Below are 16,636 nucleotides of genomic sequence, written 5' to 3'. Positions count from 1 at the left end.
GAAACTCTTAAAATTAGAACTTGAGTTGCCATAGTCTAAGATAGAATTGTGACCTTATTTCCCTTTTCCAAAGATTAAAAAGAAAATGAGGATTATGACTTCAGGATGCTGTAAACCAGAGTCACTACCTTTTCAGAGGTAGAAGTTGCCCCCTGGTGCTCCCATCACACCAATAAGGGGCTTTCTGAGTAAATTCAGCACTCCATGCTAATAGTACTCATCCACCTGCAGATCATTACATCAATGGTGTCCCTCAATGGAAACACTTAGAGCATTTAGTAATTTAAAAAAAAAACATATCATGGTACATAAAAATTAACTTCTTTAACTCCATTATTGACAATGGCTTTAATTGATTGAGTTTTGGTGGCAGTTACTGGTGCAAGTCCTACTGTCATCCCAACTAATATTTCTCAGAATATCAGGTTATAGTCATATTCTGAGTTAGTCATGTTCTGACTGATTAGTATCCCTGGGAGATAACAATAGCTAAATGTCCTGTACTACCTGAACTGTGGTCTGCTTTGAACTGGATTGCATACATTTGGGAAAACAAAACTGCTCCATTTAGCTTTCTATATATTTGCTTCTTTCCTTCTCCTTCATTCCAACCTCACCTGGAAAGGGAAATCAAGCCCCCACAAAGCCCATTACATAATCATTTCATCAAGTTAATAATTATCTTGTCCATTTTTCAGGTGAGCAACTGAGGTTCACAGAGGTTAGTTAGGGACCTGGCCACGACACTCATCACTGGCAGAGAGTGGGGATTAGGATCACAGCCATTCCATTCTGGATAATCTGACTGCCTGATGATCAGGCAGCTGTCACCTCCTTGCCCCACAGTTGTCTTTAACTTTTGTGTGAGGCCAAAGAGGGTGACACTTCTTGACAGATCAGAGGCGCTGGAGTGGCTCCTGAGGTTCATACCTGAGACCAGAACCCAGTTCTTCTTGCCCCTCTCCACTGGACCAGGTTAAAAGAGACTCAGTTGACTTAAAAAAGAAATTCCCTTTGGAAGGCTGAGAGGATGGGAGCAGAGAGAAGAAAATATACTTTATAGTGGGAAAAAACCCTTAAAATAAAGATATGAGGATTTAAAGTAAATGAGAAGGAAGTAAATGTGTCCAAAAAGCCCCCTCTGTCACCTCTTGATGGCTTGACTTGCTATGTAAACCCAGCTTGAGACAATTCATAAAAGTAATCCTTTTTTTCCTGAGAACAGTGGAAAGTTGGCAAGAAGTAAATTTTTCTATGAAATAGAGGGGCAAACAAGTTGTAAATGATGTTAATATCTTCCAGATGGCATGGTTTTACTTGGGAACTGAAGTTATTGTGATTAAAGGCATGTGAATTTTTCTATAAATACTGAACGTTGCAAGTTTGACACTGGAAGACTCCATTACTTCCCTCTGGAGCTTAGTTTTTTTAAGGGAGGCGTTCCTTCTCTTCCATTGAAAATGCATCTCTGGATTTCACAATCTGAGTTAAATCATAGAAATGTTTTCCAGTTTGAAGGATTTTTTTTATCTTCCATGCTAATAAATTTTAATTATGAGGTGAGATTCCTCAAAATTGAAACATTCAAACTCCAAACATCTTCCAATAAAATTATGTATTTTGACCATTATTTTATACCACATCTTGAATTATTTTAAATATTAATTTTGAATTAAGCTACTACCACTTTTCTGTTTCTAGACATATGTGTAGGAAATCTTGGCACTTCTGTTTTGCTTCAATCAGGAGAGTGTGGCTCACTCCAGAACCCTGCTTTCTCTTTCATTGCAAGCACTGCCTGTGGCTCAGGGGTCCCAAACCAATAGCCAATGTAACGTGAGCACACTGAAATTGCTTCCACTATTGCTTCATGTTCCCAGTCTTGCCCTTAGCTATATGCTGCATCTTATTAGTCTTTGCTCTATCAGGTGACAAAAGTGGATGATCCTGCCTTCCTTCAGTTCCTGCTGCAGCTTCTGAGCTCAATGTTTCCTATCAGAGCTAGGTGTCTATGGTGGGCAGCATTCTGAAAAGTGCCCCCAAAATCAGGAGACCTTGATTTATACCTTGGCCCCTGGTATATACACACCTTCTCCCATTGTTCAATTGACCATTAACCTAGGTGGTGCTGCACAGGGATTTTGCAGGTGTAATGAAGTTCCTAAGCTAGTTGACCTCAAAAAAAGGGAGAAAAACCCAGCCCTGCCAGACTTCTGACCTGTGGAACAATGAGCTAATGAATGTGTTTTCTTTTAAGCTTCTAGATTTGTGATGTGCCATTTTTCTGGTAACAATAACCAGTTAAAAAATTAATTAGGAGTTGGTAACTCTAAAATAATAAGGCCATACCCATTCTTCATCCTTCAAACATATGTATGAAGGGAGTAATAAGAGCAAAAATTGGAATAAAATTTGCCCTAAAGTAGGCAATATTGAGAGAGTACCAGTTCTTTCAGGCACATGTGTCTCTCGCCCAGTGCTTCCACAGCTCTGGGCTTTCGGGGCACCACTTGGTAACTGCCTTCCTGGGGTCCCTGTAAAGACTCTGAGAGACAATACAACTGAGAGCACTTTGTAACATGGAAATTACTGAACAAATGGCAAGTGTTATCGCCAGCATTTCAGAAAGTGTAAGATCAAAACTTTATTTTAACTTCCCAGTACTAAAATAAATAAATAAATACATAAATATTTAAAAACGTGGTCTCATTGATCCACTTGCTTAGGGGGAAAAAAAGCAAACCCTTTGATTTACTTCCAAATAAAACATCTAATGTTTTCTGGCCAAGAAATATAAAATTGTTAGCTAGGCAATAAGGTATTGATTTGTTACTTTATATATAGGTAGTTAATGCTCTTCAAAATATTTTTATTTGATTACAAACAAGTGCTTGCTTATTATGCAAATTTAGAAATGGCTGAGGAACATAATCTCACCAGATAGTATTAATACCTTATTAATATTTATTAACAGCTGGGCATTATTCTTTCCAGTTCTTTCTCTACATATGAATAAGAATTGAGAATATATAGTACATATAGGGTTTTATGTTCTGATTTTTCACTTATCATAAGCACTTTTCATAAGTTATAAAATATCTTTTTTAAGATTTTATGTATTTATTTATTTTTAGAGACGGGGAAGGGAGGGAGAAGGAGTGGGAGAGAAACATTGAAGTGAAAAAGAATCATCAGTTGGTTGCCTCTCTCACAGACCCAGACCAGGAACAAACCCAAGGATGTGTGCCCTGACCAGGAACTGAACCAGCAACCTTTCCCTTCACTTTGTGGAATGGTGCCTAACCAGCTGAGCCACACTGGTCAGGACTAAAATATATTTTATTGCTTTTTAATGGCTGATAATATTCCATGATACGAATGTAAATTCTTTCTTATTTCCTTCTATTTCCCCATATTAAATAAAGTTTCAAGTAATACTTTTTGCATAAATATTTGACATTATTTCAGATTATTTCCATGAAACAGATTTCTAAAAAATGCTTCTGGTAATTAAGAGGCTATGAACTTTGTAAGTCTTTTTATATATCCTGATTAAAACATTGCAAGCAAAACAGAACAGATAGGGGTGGATCTCATATAAAATCCCTCCAAGACATGGATGTAGCCTAATTGTCTCCCGACTCATTGGCTCCTCCTAACTTCATCATCATATGCTTTTCTTTCCCCATCTTCTCTCTAAAGCTCTGAGAGACAGTCTCTTTTCCTCTGGGGGTATGTAAGGTGATTCTCGGACTGCAGCATAGTAATCATTTACAGGTTGTTCAGTTGGGATAGCTATTAGTGCTTTGTGGAAAATAAACCAAAGGGCCAAAGAAACACATTTTTTGCAGGTGAAAATTATGTTAGCCAATATTATTTCTCACTCTGGTTTGTGATGTCAGGGATCCAATTTCTCCATCATTAATGTATTTATGCACATGGGGTTAGATCCTCTTGGAAGGTTATTAAAAAGACACCACCAACTAAAATCCCCCTTCCTAGTAATGCGAGACTGTCCAGAAGCTGTGAGGGGCTGGTACATTGGCTCACCGCACAGACAACACCCTGCTGGGGATTAGCTTTCTTCCCATTAACAGGCTCCTCCATGCCTCTGCACTCACAAGAGAAAAGCCAACTTCGGTCAAGTATACTATTAGTATACTAAGCACCGCATACCTATAAAGGCTCAGAAAAGTCTCTTTAGTAACTCAATACATTTCTAATTTTCCATCACTTTTCCCTCTACTTGGCCATTTTTCTAAAACTATAATTCAACTTTCCAAAAGAAAACATAATCTCTGGGTAATCCTTTCAAAAATTCTTAGAAGGAAATCTTTATTCTTTTATCACTCTTATGGGAAACCTAACTCATGGTTACTCTTAGGATGCAAAATGTTTTCATCACTCAAAGGTAAGGTAGGGGTGGGAAAACATGTAAACAAAAAAGGGTTTTGGCTTTGGGAGCTTGCCCATGAAAACTGGGGATACTCCAGAGAAGAGCCACCCAGCACTTCACACTCCAAGACAGAAACCATTGAAAGTTTCTTTTAATTAATTGTAAAAGGGTTGGGTAGAGAGATCTTTTTATTACTTCCCAGTAAATATAGGCTGCTTTACCATTATTAGTGCAGAAAGGAAAGCTTTAAGGCAGAAGATTTAAGAAAAGAAATGGGAGGATGGCCAAAGGAAGAGGGGTTGGTTGTCCTCTGACTATTTTAAAAATCCACATGCTGTTTACCTTCCGGTAATGGGGAGGATGAGGTCTGAGGGAGAGCTTTCCTGACTGGGACCCATGGTTCACTGACAGCAGGGACAGGAAGCGGCCATGGCCAGGCACAGGCTCCCATGTGTAATACCCTTGGACCAAGGCATGGTCTCCTTGTAGAACATTCATTTTTAGCAGCAGGTCTCTGAAGGGACAGACAAGTCAATTTCCTGATCCTTCCTCCAGCTCTTATAAATTACATGCCTGAGACAATGTCCACGGAGCTTCAGCCCCTGCAGCCAGAGCTCTTTGGCTCCAAATGAGGCCCAACAAGTGCCTCCATTTCACGCTTGGAGGCCTCTGCTGTCTCAACTAGGGAGCTTGACCTTACAAGGGTGCAGTCACAGAGTCGCCTGGGCCCCCAGGCAAAAGCAAGCCGGGGGGCAGGGGGGCGGGGCAGGCATCCCTGTGGTGAAACATTTAGTCTGGTGGGAGGATCCTGGCACACCAGCTGCATTGCTGACTGCATTCACCAGTGAGAAACTCACTGGAATTGGTATCAACTCCTGAGGGAGGCCAAGCTGCTTTCTTCTCATCTTTGGTCTTTGGCCACACTACCATTTACAACTTGTGTAATGCCCCCTCCTGAATATTTCCCTGAACTGCTTTTTGCAATACTCTTAGGGACCCAGAGGATGGTACTTTGAAGGAAAGTGGCAAAATAAGAGCTGAATTACAGTTTATAAATATATCTATTGTATCCATGAACAAAAATTTAATTTCCTAAAATTGGCATTTAATGATATAGTGAATTATGTCTTGCTGGGAAGAGATTGTAGTCCCTCTCTCCCTTTTAAAAATAGCTTTTACTGTTGTGGAGGGGAGACCTGGTGTTTCCGATTAGGGGCTGGGTGAATGAAAGCGCCAGCTTTGCTCCCTGTTCAGTCCCCAGCGCTGCATGACCAAGCTTTCTCATACCTGGGACAAAGGTCTCCTCACAGAAGTGCCCTTAGTGCTGCCCAAAGCCTGACCTAATCCTCTTATTGGTGCCAGAAAGGCAAAATGCATTCTGATTCAGCTACTTAGTATTCAGACCACATCAGCATTCAGGTAAAAAGCCCATATTGCGGAGCTGGAGATATAGTCACCAGAATGAACACAGTCAACAGTTCAAGTCACAGTTAAACTATTGCAAGCAGGGCAAAACATGCAGACCTGGCTCATCAGTGAAGCAGCAGGGATAAAAGGACCTACTACACAAATGCCAACTTGTGAGGCTTGAATGAATACAGAGTTGCCCTTTTTTCCAGCTGTCCCCCTTCCCTGTTGATTGTAAAAGGCTTGTTAGGATTTTGAATGTAGTGTACTCCTTACTTCTCTATCTTCTTTTAACACTAAGAGCATCTGCCAAAACATTGAGAAAGGAACAATTCCTCTGGGTACGTGCACAGTTTTGCAGAAGGACAGCAATGCTAGCAGGCCAGGGAGAGCTACTGGAAACATGGGATGCCACAAGGAAATGTGGTTCCTACAACAGTTCACATATGTTAATGATTAGCTCCATCAATGTCAGCTTTATTTTCTCCTTCGGATACACAAAGCTGGCACATGGCTTTAACTGATGAGGTAATGTCATTTTTAATTTAGAGAGCCTTAAGCTGTCCATTTTAACTAGTGATATCATCTTTGTAGTTGTCTCTTGAGACTTTATGTAAACATAAGCATGTGTCCTGGACAGTTTGAAAAGGGATTGTTAAAGATGGCATTGGTCATCATGAAGACTTCCCCTACTTTGATCCCTTTTAAATTGCCAGATACAGTTTATGTTACTGCCATATTTTAGCCATTTATGAAATTAATATATCCCAGGACTTTTGAACCAAGTTAAACACATAAATAAAATAAAGATTTGAAGTGAAAGGATTACAATGTTTTTGTGTCAATTCTAGTAGACAAATGGAAGACAAATCAGATTATCTGGCTCCTAGGTGACTTGGTAGATAAGGAGAGAGAAAAGAGCAAGACACTAAGAAATATATGACAAACAAATGAAAATCTTCCTATTTTCTTGGAGAACTCTTGTTCATGGAAGATATTTTTCCACCTTTTAGAGATAAAGTAGCTCCAAGTATATGTCTTATCTTAGTGCAATCTTTAGAGTAACATTTTATTGTCACTTCCTTTATCATTTATCTCCTTAGTGTATTTATTAAACCTGAATTTTTAAAATCACATCACTTTGGTATTTTCAAATGTGTCATGTTTTCTTTTCAAACAACAAAAGATATAAACAAAGTTACTTGCTAGTTTTAAAAAAAGGTTTTTTTTCTTTGGAGAAATTACATTCTGTAATTCAAGTGTAGTTTGAAAGAAGATGATCTGTGTTTGAACCACTGTGGATACTGAGAGAGTTCTTTCTAAGAAGTCTGGCATTTGGTAGAACTGGGTTAAATAGTAAAGAATCTGTTTATTATTCTGTGGCCATATGTTTAGAGGACCGCTCACAGAAATCAAAGTATTGTTCATGGAGAGCTCCAACCAAGGAGACATTTTGAATTCATAAAAGAGCTTCACAGTTTCAAAAGAATGCATAGCATTATGTATTGACACCCCACCACTATAGACAAAGGAACACAATTTAATAATAGAGAATTGTGCTCATGAGATTTCTCTTTTTCTTGCTAATTGGTTACTTTAACTACATTGTCTCCAAGTATAATGGACACCATTATTCTTAATAGTTCTCTGCTGCCAGATGATGTATACAGACATGATGTAGTCCATTTTAATTATTTCAGTTTGCTAGATTATTTCCCGTCCCTGTAATACAGTGGTGAATGCACATTTTCCCCTGACAGACTGTGCTGGGCAAATGCCGGTTTCTATATTATTGAAATTAAAGGGGAATTTTTTGATAACTTAATGGTTCTCCCACGTTTCTATGTCAGGTATGACTACGTGGAAGTCATTGATGGAGAAAATGAAAATGGACGTGTATGGGGAAAGTTCTGTGGAAAGATTGCCCCTTCTCCTGTAGTGTCTTCAGGGCCATTTCTTTTCATCAGATTTGTCTCTGACTACGAGACACATGGTGCAGGATTTTCCATACGTTATGAAATTTTCAAGAGAGGTGAGTATCTTAGAGTAGATCAAATATGACTAAGTGTTTCTGAACATTGTTTCATGAAAGACAAAGTGTAAAAAACATATATTGTCATTACAAAAATATTAGAAATATATTAAACAGGAGAAGTCTCCAATGTATAAAGTATGTTTACAAATTTTTTAAAGTATTTCATATATCAAAATTGCATGATTCTAATGTGTTAACCAATGTTTGTTAGGTATATACTCCATAGAACTCTTTTAAGAGCATTTCTTATTTTTCTTCTTCAAAGTAAATTTTATTTACTGTTGAAGTTTGATTTTTTTCAATTAAAAAGGCAGTGTCTGTTGTTTTAAAGTCAAGTATATCCTGTCCCCTTTATTTTATTCTAAATTCAAAGCCAGTAGTTCCCAGGAAAAGCAAATCAGGCCAGTAGCCTTAGAGTGTCCAAAGCTATGGGAGGATTTCTATTAATGAGGTGATTGATGAGGGAAGAACATTTTAGAGGGAACAAAACAGTAATACTTTAAGTGGCATTCCCCTTAGAAATTAAATAGCAGTCACCCCTTCAATATAATTACTTACTAATCATATAATATATGTTATATAATAATATATATTGAGATGAGATAGAATCTGATAAAATGGAGGCTCCCAGCCTTGAAGAATTAAAGACACATATCAGTCGGACTGATAAACAGTATATTTTTATCTGCACAACACTGTTTTTCCAACAGCCTGTAAATTCCTTTGATGTGTTAAATCCAGCCATTGCTCTTACTTATTTTACTTAATTATTTAATTATTCTCTTGACATTAATGTGTGGAGAACCCAAAGACAGAGGCCCAACATATAAATGTATTGTCCTAGAATAGGAAAAAGGGTTTATTCACACCAATGGCAAATGCCTAAGGTCTTTTTGGGCCAGTAGCAAGTGAAAATAATGAAAAGGAATCATTAGGAGTTTCTGAGAACATTGGTACAACTTCCTAAAATTTCAAGGTAATCTGGCATTGCCCCATATAAATATGGATGGATGGAGAGAACTTATTTTAGAAATGTATCTAAGTATATACTTGGAAACTCTGTGGTATAAATAATGGTGTACATATGACATCAGTATTTATAGATGATTATATATGTACATATTTTCTCATGTTGAAAGCCATTTGATGTGTTCTATAATAAATCACATTATACACATATGCATATGTACATACACACACACTTCTACATTTGCTCTGTCTGTACATGACACTATCAAAGAAAAATGGTATCAACAAGAGGGCTAAGAACAGCCTTTCATTTCAATATTTCTTGAAGATCTGAAGATGGATCAAAGAGAGAGGCAGCTCCCTCACTTAGTCATTAAGAATTCTTCATCTTCCAAATTCCGTTCCCTCCACTGTATTAGTCACAGATGTACCACAATTTTCCTGCCCTCCTCTCCAACACCATCCTTAAGACTTGAAGCCTTATTTTGTTCTTTCTTCTTCTCCTTGTTCTACCTATATCACATGTGGCTTCTAGCTGTTTTGAATATTTATCCAAAGGTGTCAGAGTCATGCTTTCTTCCCCTGTCTGCTGCCATTAACCAAACAGGCCTGATCTGTGATTCTCCCCACACTCTCACATTCTACACACAATTTTCAAACAGTCCTCAAGCCACAGTCCTCAAAATGCCTATGGCAGATCTCCATTGTCCATGATCAAGCCTCAGTGTCTGATTGGGTCAAGTGCAAGGCTTGACATCAACTACTCTGGACCTTCTCTAGCATCTACTCTCATAGATTTGTAACCTGGCTTCCTGCCTTGGGATAGTGTACTGGGTAAAGCCCAGCAGACCTGAATATGAATTTTAATTCTGCCACTATCTCTGAATGTTCAGAGCCTCAATTCCTCATCTGAAAAGTAAGTAATAATATCTAGTACAGGCTTGTTGTAAAGATCAGTTGAAATGAAAACATGGAAAACGTGTAGCCACTGCATGTCATTAAAAGTGTGTTCAATGAGCACTAGCTATTATAATGATTATGGATAAACCTTGTACCTTCAGTTTTCTCAGGTCTTGCTCTCTTCCGATTTATGTCCCTTAATATCTATAGACACCTAGCTTTAAATGAATTGTTATCAGGAAACTCTTCCTAATTAATCTACTTTTTTTCCTACACATGTACCCAACTTGTCCCTTATATATGAATATGCACACACAAATATGTTTCACTTAGTAAGTTTCTTCTTAATATCTTCAAATGTCTTCCTGCATCCATGTTTCCTTTCCCAACTAGATTGGTACTACCTGAAAAATGCAAAAAAAAAATTTCCTTTCCCTTACTGCACATACTTATAGATACTCCATAAAAAGTCATTAAATAATACATATATGCATGCATATACCAGTTCATGGACATTCTTTCCCCAGAAGTCACTTAATGGTATTATAGAACTTATGAATCTTTCTTTCTTTTAAAACATAACACATCTTCCAGGATGCAGAAATTTCAAGTTTCTTCAAAACACATGTCATAAATGAACCAATAAATTAATCTTTCACCTGTAACACTGAGGCTTCCTGGCCATTAATTGCAGATCTAAGGAAGATTTAGGCCATTTCTGAGTCCCTAGGGCTGTAGTTCTACAGGAATACCTTTGGCTGAGGAACAGCAAGGCGAGTCCTCACCTCTTCCCATGCCTCTTAGAGCCATCCTGGGACTCAATTTATCTCCCTAGGTACCCCAATTTTTCCTTCTACATCTATTTCCAGGTGCTGAAACTTTGGGCCATCAGCCTTAAAATTATCCCCATGCACCTAAAGAAATTTTCCTACAAAACCCAAGCATTCCCACATATCACTCTTCCTGTCTTTCCCTTGGCCTGGGTCATCCAGGCCCAAATGTGGGAAAAGCTGCAATCATTTTCTGTGGGTCTCAGTGCAGGGGAGATGCACATTTACTGAGAGCAGCGTGGGTCATTTTGTACGTTATTCAATTAAAAGTCTATATATTTAATACTATTTCCAAAGAAAGTATCTTAGTTATTATCATTACCCATTATTATTATCATTAACAATGAAATGTGCCATTCATAGCTACACAAAGTTCTCTCAGTCTTACAGATAACATCAAAAGTATGGTATTCGCTGGCTGCAGTGCTGGGTGTGCACATCTCACACCTGCAGCTCCTTTGTTCCTAGGCACACAGGGCTGCTACCCTCCATCCCTGTTCCTTCCTTGAATACTCACTGCAGAATTCCTTAACCCACTCCTCCCATAACCCTTCTGGGGCTGTGCTTGCTTAACTGTGGTAAATTTATACAACTGGAATGAAGAAAATATTAAAACAAGTGTATTTGATACATGTTGGAGAAAGTAGGAAATTATAGGATCTTTTTAGTTTAAAGGGATTTTTTTTTTCAGATCCCAAAGTCCACTTCCTATTTGCTATGCAGAGATTCTGAGGACCAGAAAGGTTAGGAAGCCATATGACACTACACAGCAGGTTTGTGATAAAGGCAGGACTGGAACTTAGGCCTTCTGGTGCTCAATCGGGTTAGTTCTCTATCATCACTGCATGGGATTTCCCCAGTTTAGCTTCCAAACGTATCTGTCAGGACAAGAGCACAGTGAAAGCATTGAAATATATTTGATTTGGACTGTATGCCCTTAATTCCTGTCATTTTTTCTCTCTTACTCAATCTTAATATCACCTAAACAGATTTGTCTAAGAAGGAGAAAATATTAGTACCTGTATGAAACCCTACTGTTTTCTTTGCCTTGCAAGGGCTTAGTCAAAGCATTTTTTACCCCAGCAAGGAGGTTAGAGGTCTCCAGGGTTACTGGTCCTACATCTTGGAAATAAAATTCTAAAGAGCTTCTAATATATATATTAGATATATATGGATATTAGTATCTATATATATTAGAGACAGAGAGTTAAGGACATAAATTGGCATAGTCACCGTCATCTCAGAAGCCACCAATTCACTTAGAAACAATTACAGACTACATGGTATATTTCATAATCGTTTTACCTGAAGCTGACTTAGCAAAATGCTACATATTAATAACTTTTCAACTGAAATCAAATAGATAAGCACTTGAAGCTATCATGGTGAAGTGAGAACTGCATCAAGAAGGCTTTGGGGGAGTATTTTAAACAACTCAGCCCTCTACAAACCAGGTATTGTTCCCATCTAATCAGTATCACTCTTCCTGTCCCCTATGCTGTGGAGATCTAACACATGCACAGGGAGGAAGCAAAAGATCAGTTTTCTCAAAAGGCTGCCTGACATACTGAGGTGGAGACTTAGCCTGCTATCTTTTGCCACTGACACTAGAGATCTGCTAGTAAAATTTAATGTGTCAATACCTCTAGTACTTAAGAATTATCTCGACAACCCTCCTTGTTTAGAGTTGAATCCTTGCGTGCCATCAGTGGCACAATGGCACAGGAAAAGAATTGTTGATTTGGACTTCCCTAAATTGGATCCTGTGAGTCAAAAGTGTAAAATCATCTTTGATTCAGATAGAGCCTTAAGTGCTCTTTGAAAATCATGACAGTGGTGGTGGTAAAGAGGGGCAGAATGTATATGCTCATGTCCATGTAGATGGGCAGTTTTTCAACTGTGTGGTGAGTACCACCCTACTTAGTGCTGGGTGCCACAGGTTGGAAGTGTAGTCATTTGTATAGTCATAAGACCAACTTGCAATTATGTTCCAGAATGCTTGACCAATTTAAATTACAACTCACTGTAATTTGTAAAGTCTTAATAACACCAAAGAGTCATTAAAATCACACGTTAAAATGATGTACATTACACTCACACACACATACATATATATGTAAACAAATAATTTTAAAGTGGCATACAGCACTATATATGATACTTTGGGGAAGGTTAGGATGTCAACCTTGATATCAGGTGACTTCTAGCAACATGGCCTGTAATCACAGTTTATCATGCCCTCACTAGCAGCCACACTTCACCAGAACACCTGTGTCAACACCACTCGGAATGAGTCACTCACCTTGGGTACATGTACAAATTACCTTTCACATTTAGTTTGTCAAAGAGGCAGAGGTCACATCTGGCAAAGTTACTGAGTCACTGGTGTTGGAATCTGAAACCCAAACTCTCTCCACTGAATTCTCCCCCTTGCTTTTATAAATGTTCCATTTCACCAATAAAGGGTTGTCAGTCTCAAGATTTAAGGATTTAAACTTGAAGGGGCTGTAATTATTTCTCTAGGGGTCTGTTGAGAGATTTCTGTGGCTTACTCATTCATTGTTCCCTCATGGTTTTATATTTGTCATTTCTTTCTCTGCAATAGCAGAAGTTTTTAAATTGCCCTACACAAATGAAAAACTAAAGTGAACACAATAAATCTGAACTTGACTTTTCATACTTAGCACTACTATGAAAAAGCTGAATTATTAGGACAGTGATTGCAATGGTGGGCTTTTATTAGAAAGCTATTCAGTCTTTGCCTGGCTTATTTCTTGGTGGAGTCATTTTAGAGGATTTTCACTTTGCTCCTTTCTCTTTTCTACTCATAGGTCCCGAGTGTTCCCAGAACTACACAAGCCCTAGTGGAGTGATAAAGTCACCTGGATTCCCTGAAAAATATCCCAACAGCCTTGAATGCACTTACATTATCTTTGCACCAAAGATGTCAGAGATTATCCTGGAATTTGAAAGCTTTGACCTGGAGCTTGACTCAAATCCTCCAGGGGGCATGTTCTGTCGCTATGACCGGCTAGAAATCTGGGATGGATTCCCTGATGGTAAGAAGGGCAGGAAGAATCTCCAAAATGGAAAGACCCGAGGAAGGGGCACTAGGATCCTTTCAATGGTGTCATGATACATGTATTGTTTTTTAAAAATAGCGCAGAAAGAGGAGGGAAAACAAGACAAAATGGTAATTCTATGTAGAGCATCGATAAAATATTTGAGCTCAAACTGCCTTAGTAATTAGCCAGTCCAACTCCTTCATTTTATAGATAAAGAAACTAAGGCCATTAATGATTATGCAAGGCCTTATAGCTTTGTTTGTGATAGAAATGGAACCAACACATAATTTTCCTGACTAAAATATTTTGTTCATTTCATTGACCTGCTTACTGGTCGTTAATCTATAGACCGTCAAAGGAGGAGATATTAAGAGATCAATTAAATCAAACCACTCATTTTACAAATGTAGAGCCTAAGGTTAGAGTAGGTTAAGTACCTGAAAAAATTTTAAAGGTGAAGCAAGAATCCATTATGCTATCAAAAACTTTAGAAGAGAAATGAGAATGTTTGGACATTTCTAATTTAGACAGATTCCTTGCCTACTCTCTAGTGAATTTTTTTATCTTTAGTAAATTGAATCACTTCAATACATTGTTTATATTTATTGTTCTTATCATCTAAATTCACTACACATTTAAAAATATTTATTGAGCACTTATCATGTCCCAGGTACTATTCTAGCCACTGGGCAACAAAACAATCAAAGATGGCTGTCTTTGTGGAGCTAAGAGTCTGCGGGAGAATGAGACAATAAACAAGGCATATTACGAGTAAATTAATTATGTGCATGGAATGTTAGAAGGTGAGAAGTTCTATAAACAAAAACAAGTGAAAGAAAGAAAAAGTAGAGCAGTGTAAAGGTATGAAAAGTGCTGGTGTTAGGGGAGAGGATGTGTGGGTTAATTTGTAACTAGGGTGGTAAGGCTAGGCCATCTAAAGAAAGTGACATTTGAGCTAAGATTTGAAGGAGGTGGAGGACATAGCAATGTGGACAACTAAAGGAAAATTTTCATTTCAATCCTTGTGAATTAGAAGGTGAATGGCAAAAATACACACCCAAATTCTGAACAGAGGGAGATAATATCAAATAATTTGCTGCAGCTGCATTGCTAGTTCTTGTGTTTAGTCTGGTTTAATATTAAGATTTCCCTAGAGAACACACATACAAATCAGAAAGGGCAGCTTGGAAGTTCTTACAAATCATGCAGTTAGACATGTATAGCTGTCTCTAAAATATTATTATTGAATATCATTATCAAGTTGGAGGAAACGGAATTTAAATAAATTGTAGATGGACAGCAAGAATAATGTGAAAGAGACTGCCTTTGTCTTTGATATGGCATTAAAATTATTGGTGTAATTGAATTTAGATATGTTCCTAAACAGTCAAGTAGAAAAACTGGGTTTAGAGAAATCTTATGTTGTCATTGGAATGCATGGTTAAGTTAACCCTAGTTTAGCTGCTTCTTAAGTCTTTTATAATATAGAGTGATGATGATCTTATTGAAACTCCTTCATTAAGTAATGAGATTTGCCCAACCAGAGTACTGATTGATTTCCAAGTAGTCAATTTGATAATTAGGAAAACAATTTTATAATATTCTGTAATAATAGCTGGAACATTAATAAAAAGGTTATTTGTTCACAACCCACATTTTCAGCCTCCCTTTCAAGAACTTAAATTTAAAGTGAACATCTGAAAAGAAGGTCTAATCAACCCACTTATTTAGAGTACTTCCAGAAGGAAGCAATTGTTGTTAGTGCTAAGGGTTTTTCATAGCAGCGATATTCTGGTTTGGAAAATCACTGAGTTGAAGGGAAGAACAGTTAACAATTGAGTCATCGGCCTTGCAATTCACCCATGTTTTAAACTATGGTGCTTTTGATTTATTCCCAGAGAAAGCTGGCTTTGGAATGGGAAAATTGTGTTTGTGTATGTTAATATTTACCTGGCCTTGTCCAGCCTATGCCAGCATAGCAGCTCTCTTTTTTAGGCAAAATGAGAGCCTCCATGCTCCTGGGTTTCTGTCCATGGCAGTACAAACATTTTTGTCATCATAGTTCAACACATATAGTTCCTCTGCCAGCAAAATTGCTTTTAGTCTTTGATATTCTTTCCAAAAACAATAACCAGAAAGTGCTAAAGGCTTTTAACCATCAAGTGATTTTATGTTGCATTTTATCATAAACATTGAAGTAGATGACTAAGCAATTGAAAGCTACCCATTGATTCAGACTGACTTGGAAGAAAATCAGTTTACTCCCAAACTAGAAATCTGAGGCATGCACGTTGTGAACCGCACATCTCCATCTATCATGCTCTTTGAAGCTCTGTGGATTTACAAGTAGCCACCCTGCAGTAATTGGGGAAGTTTACATATGCTTTGAGAACCATGAGCTAAACACACTGCCCAGTCCATGCCTAAAATGCCTGTGCCATGTCATGGTGCCAAGCATGAATGCGTAACTTACAGCACATATGTGCACTCGAAGTCAGCCCCTTCTGGCTGGGGGCAGAAGCTGAAACCACCATTATTGCCCACATTACAAGCATTAGAGATGATTTGAGAAATAAGTTTCATAAGAGCTAGATTAAATTCTGTTTTTCAAATTTTACTCTTATACTAAAATTAACCTTCTAAACTATAAATATAAAATATAAATGATATAAATGTGCAAATGTTTTTCTAGGGAAATGTTGCAAAGCCCAGATTCTCCATTGAAAGTCTCATTATTGTAAGATTAGTGTACAAGGTCTATCTTGTACCCTTCTAAAATGATTCCCTCATTTATTTACTTATTCAAAGGACCTCTTTTTAAAAGTGCCTCTTTATAGTAGATCATTGCCCTTTTTCACATAAAAAGATAGCAGAAAGCCAAATTTCCTGATTCTGAGGTAAGATTGTAATTATTGGAGAGATTAATGGGAAAACACAAAGAATGAGGTACTGCCATTCCCAGTTGCAGGTCTGTCTTTTAAACCAAACAAGTACTATACTGACTTCACACTTGAGAAGATATGATGACTGTACG

At 37.7% G+C, this 16,636-nt stretch overlaps 1 protein-coding gene across 3 annotated transcripts in view; it reads left to right on the top strand.

Moving 5' to 3' along the window:
- NRP1 (neuropilin 1) overlaps window positions 1–16,636 on the top strand; it is a 163,235-nt gene that overhangs the window by 57,268 nt on the left and 89,331 nt on the right. For all 3 annotated transcript variants that reach the window (XM_045820081.1, XM_045820082.1, XM_045820080.1), the window contains exons 5-6: window positions 7,654–7,835; window positions 13,369–13,596. In XM_045820081.1, the coding sequence (XP_045676037.1) occupies window positions 7,654–7,835; window positions 13,369–13,596 (410 nt within the window). The remainder of the gene's footprint in view (window positions 1–7,653; window positions 7,836–13,368; window positions 13,597–16,636) is intronic.

The sequence above is a fragment of the Phyllostomus hastatus genome, unplaced genomic scaffold, assembly GCF_019186645.2.
Source record: "Phyllostomus hastatus isolate PE091 unplaced genomic scaffold, TTU_PhHast_1.1 phas_scaffold_39, whole genome shotgun sequence".
Taxonomy (NCBI): Eukaryota; Metazoa; Chordata; class Mammalia; order Chiroptera; family Phyllostomidae; genus Phyllostomus; species Phyllostomus hastatus.
This window is presented reverse-complemented; position numbering and strand designations above follow the sequence as displayed.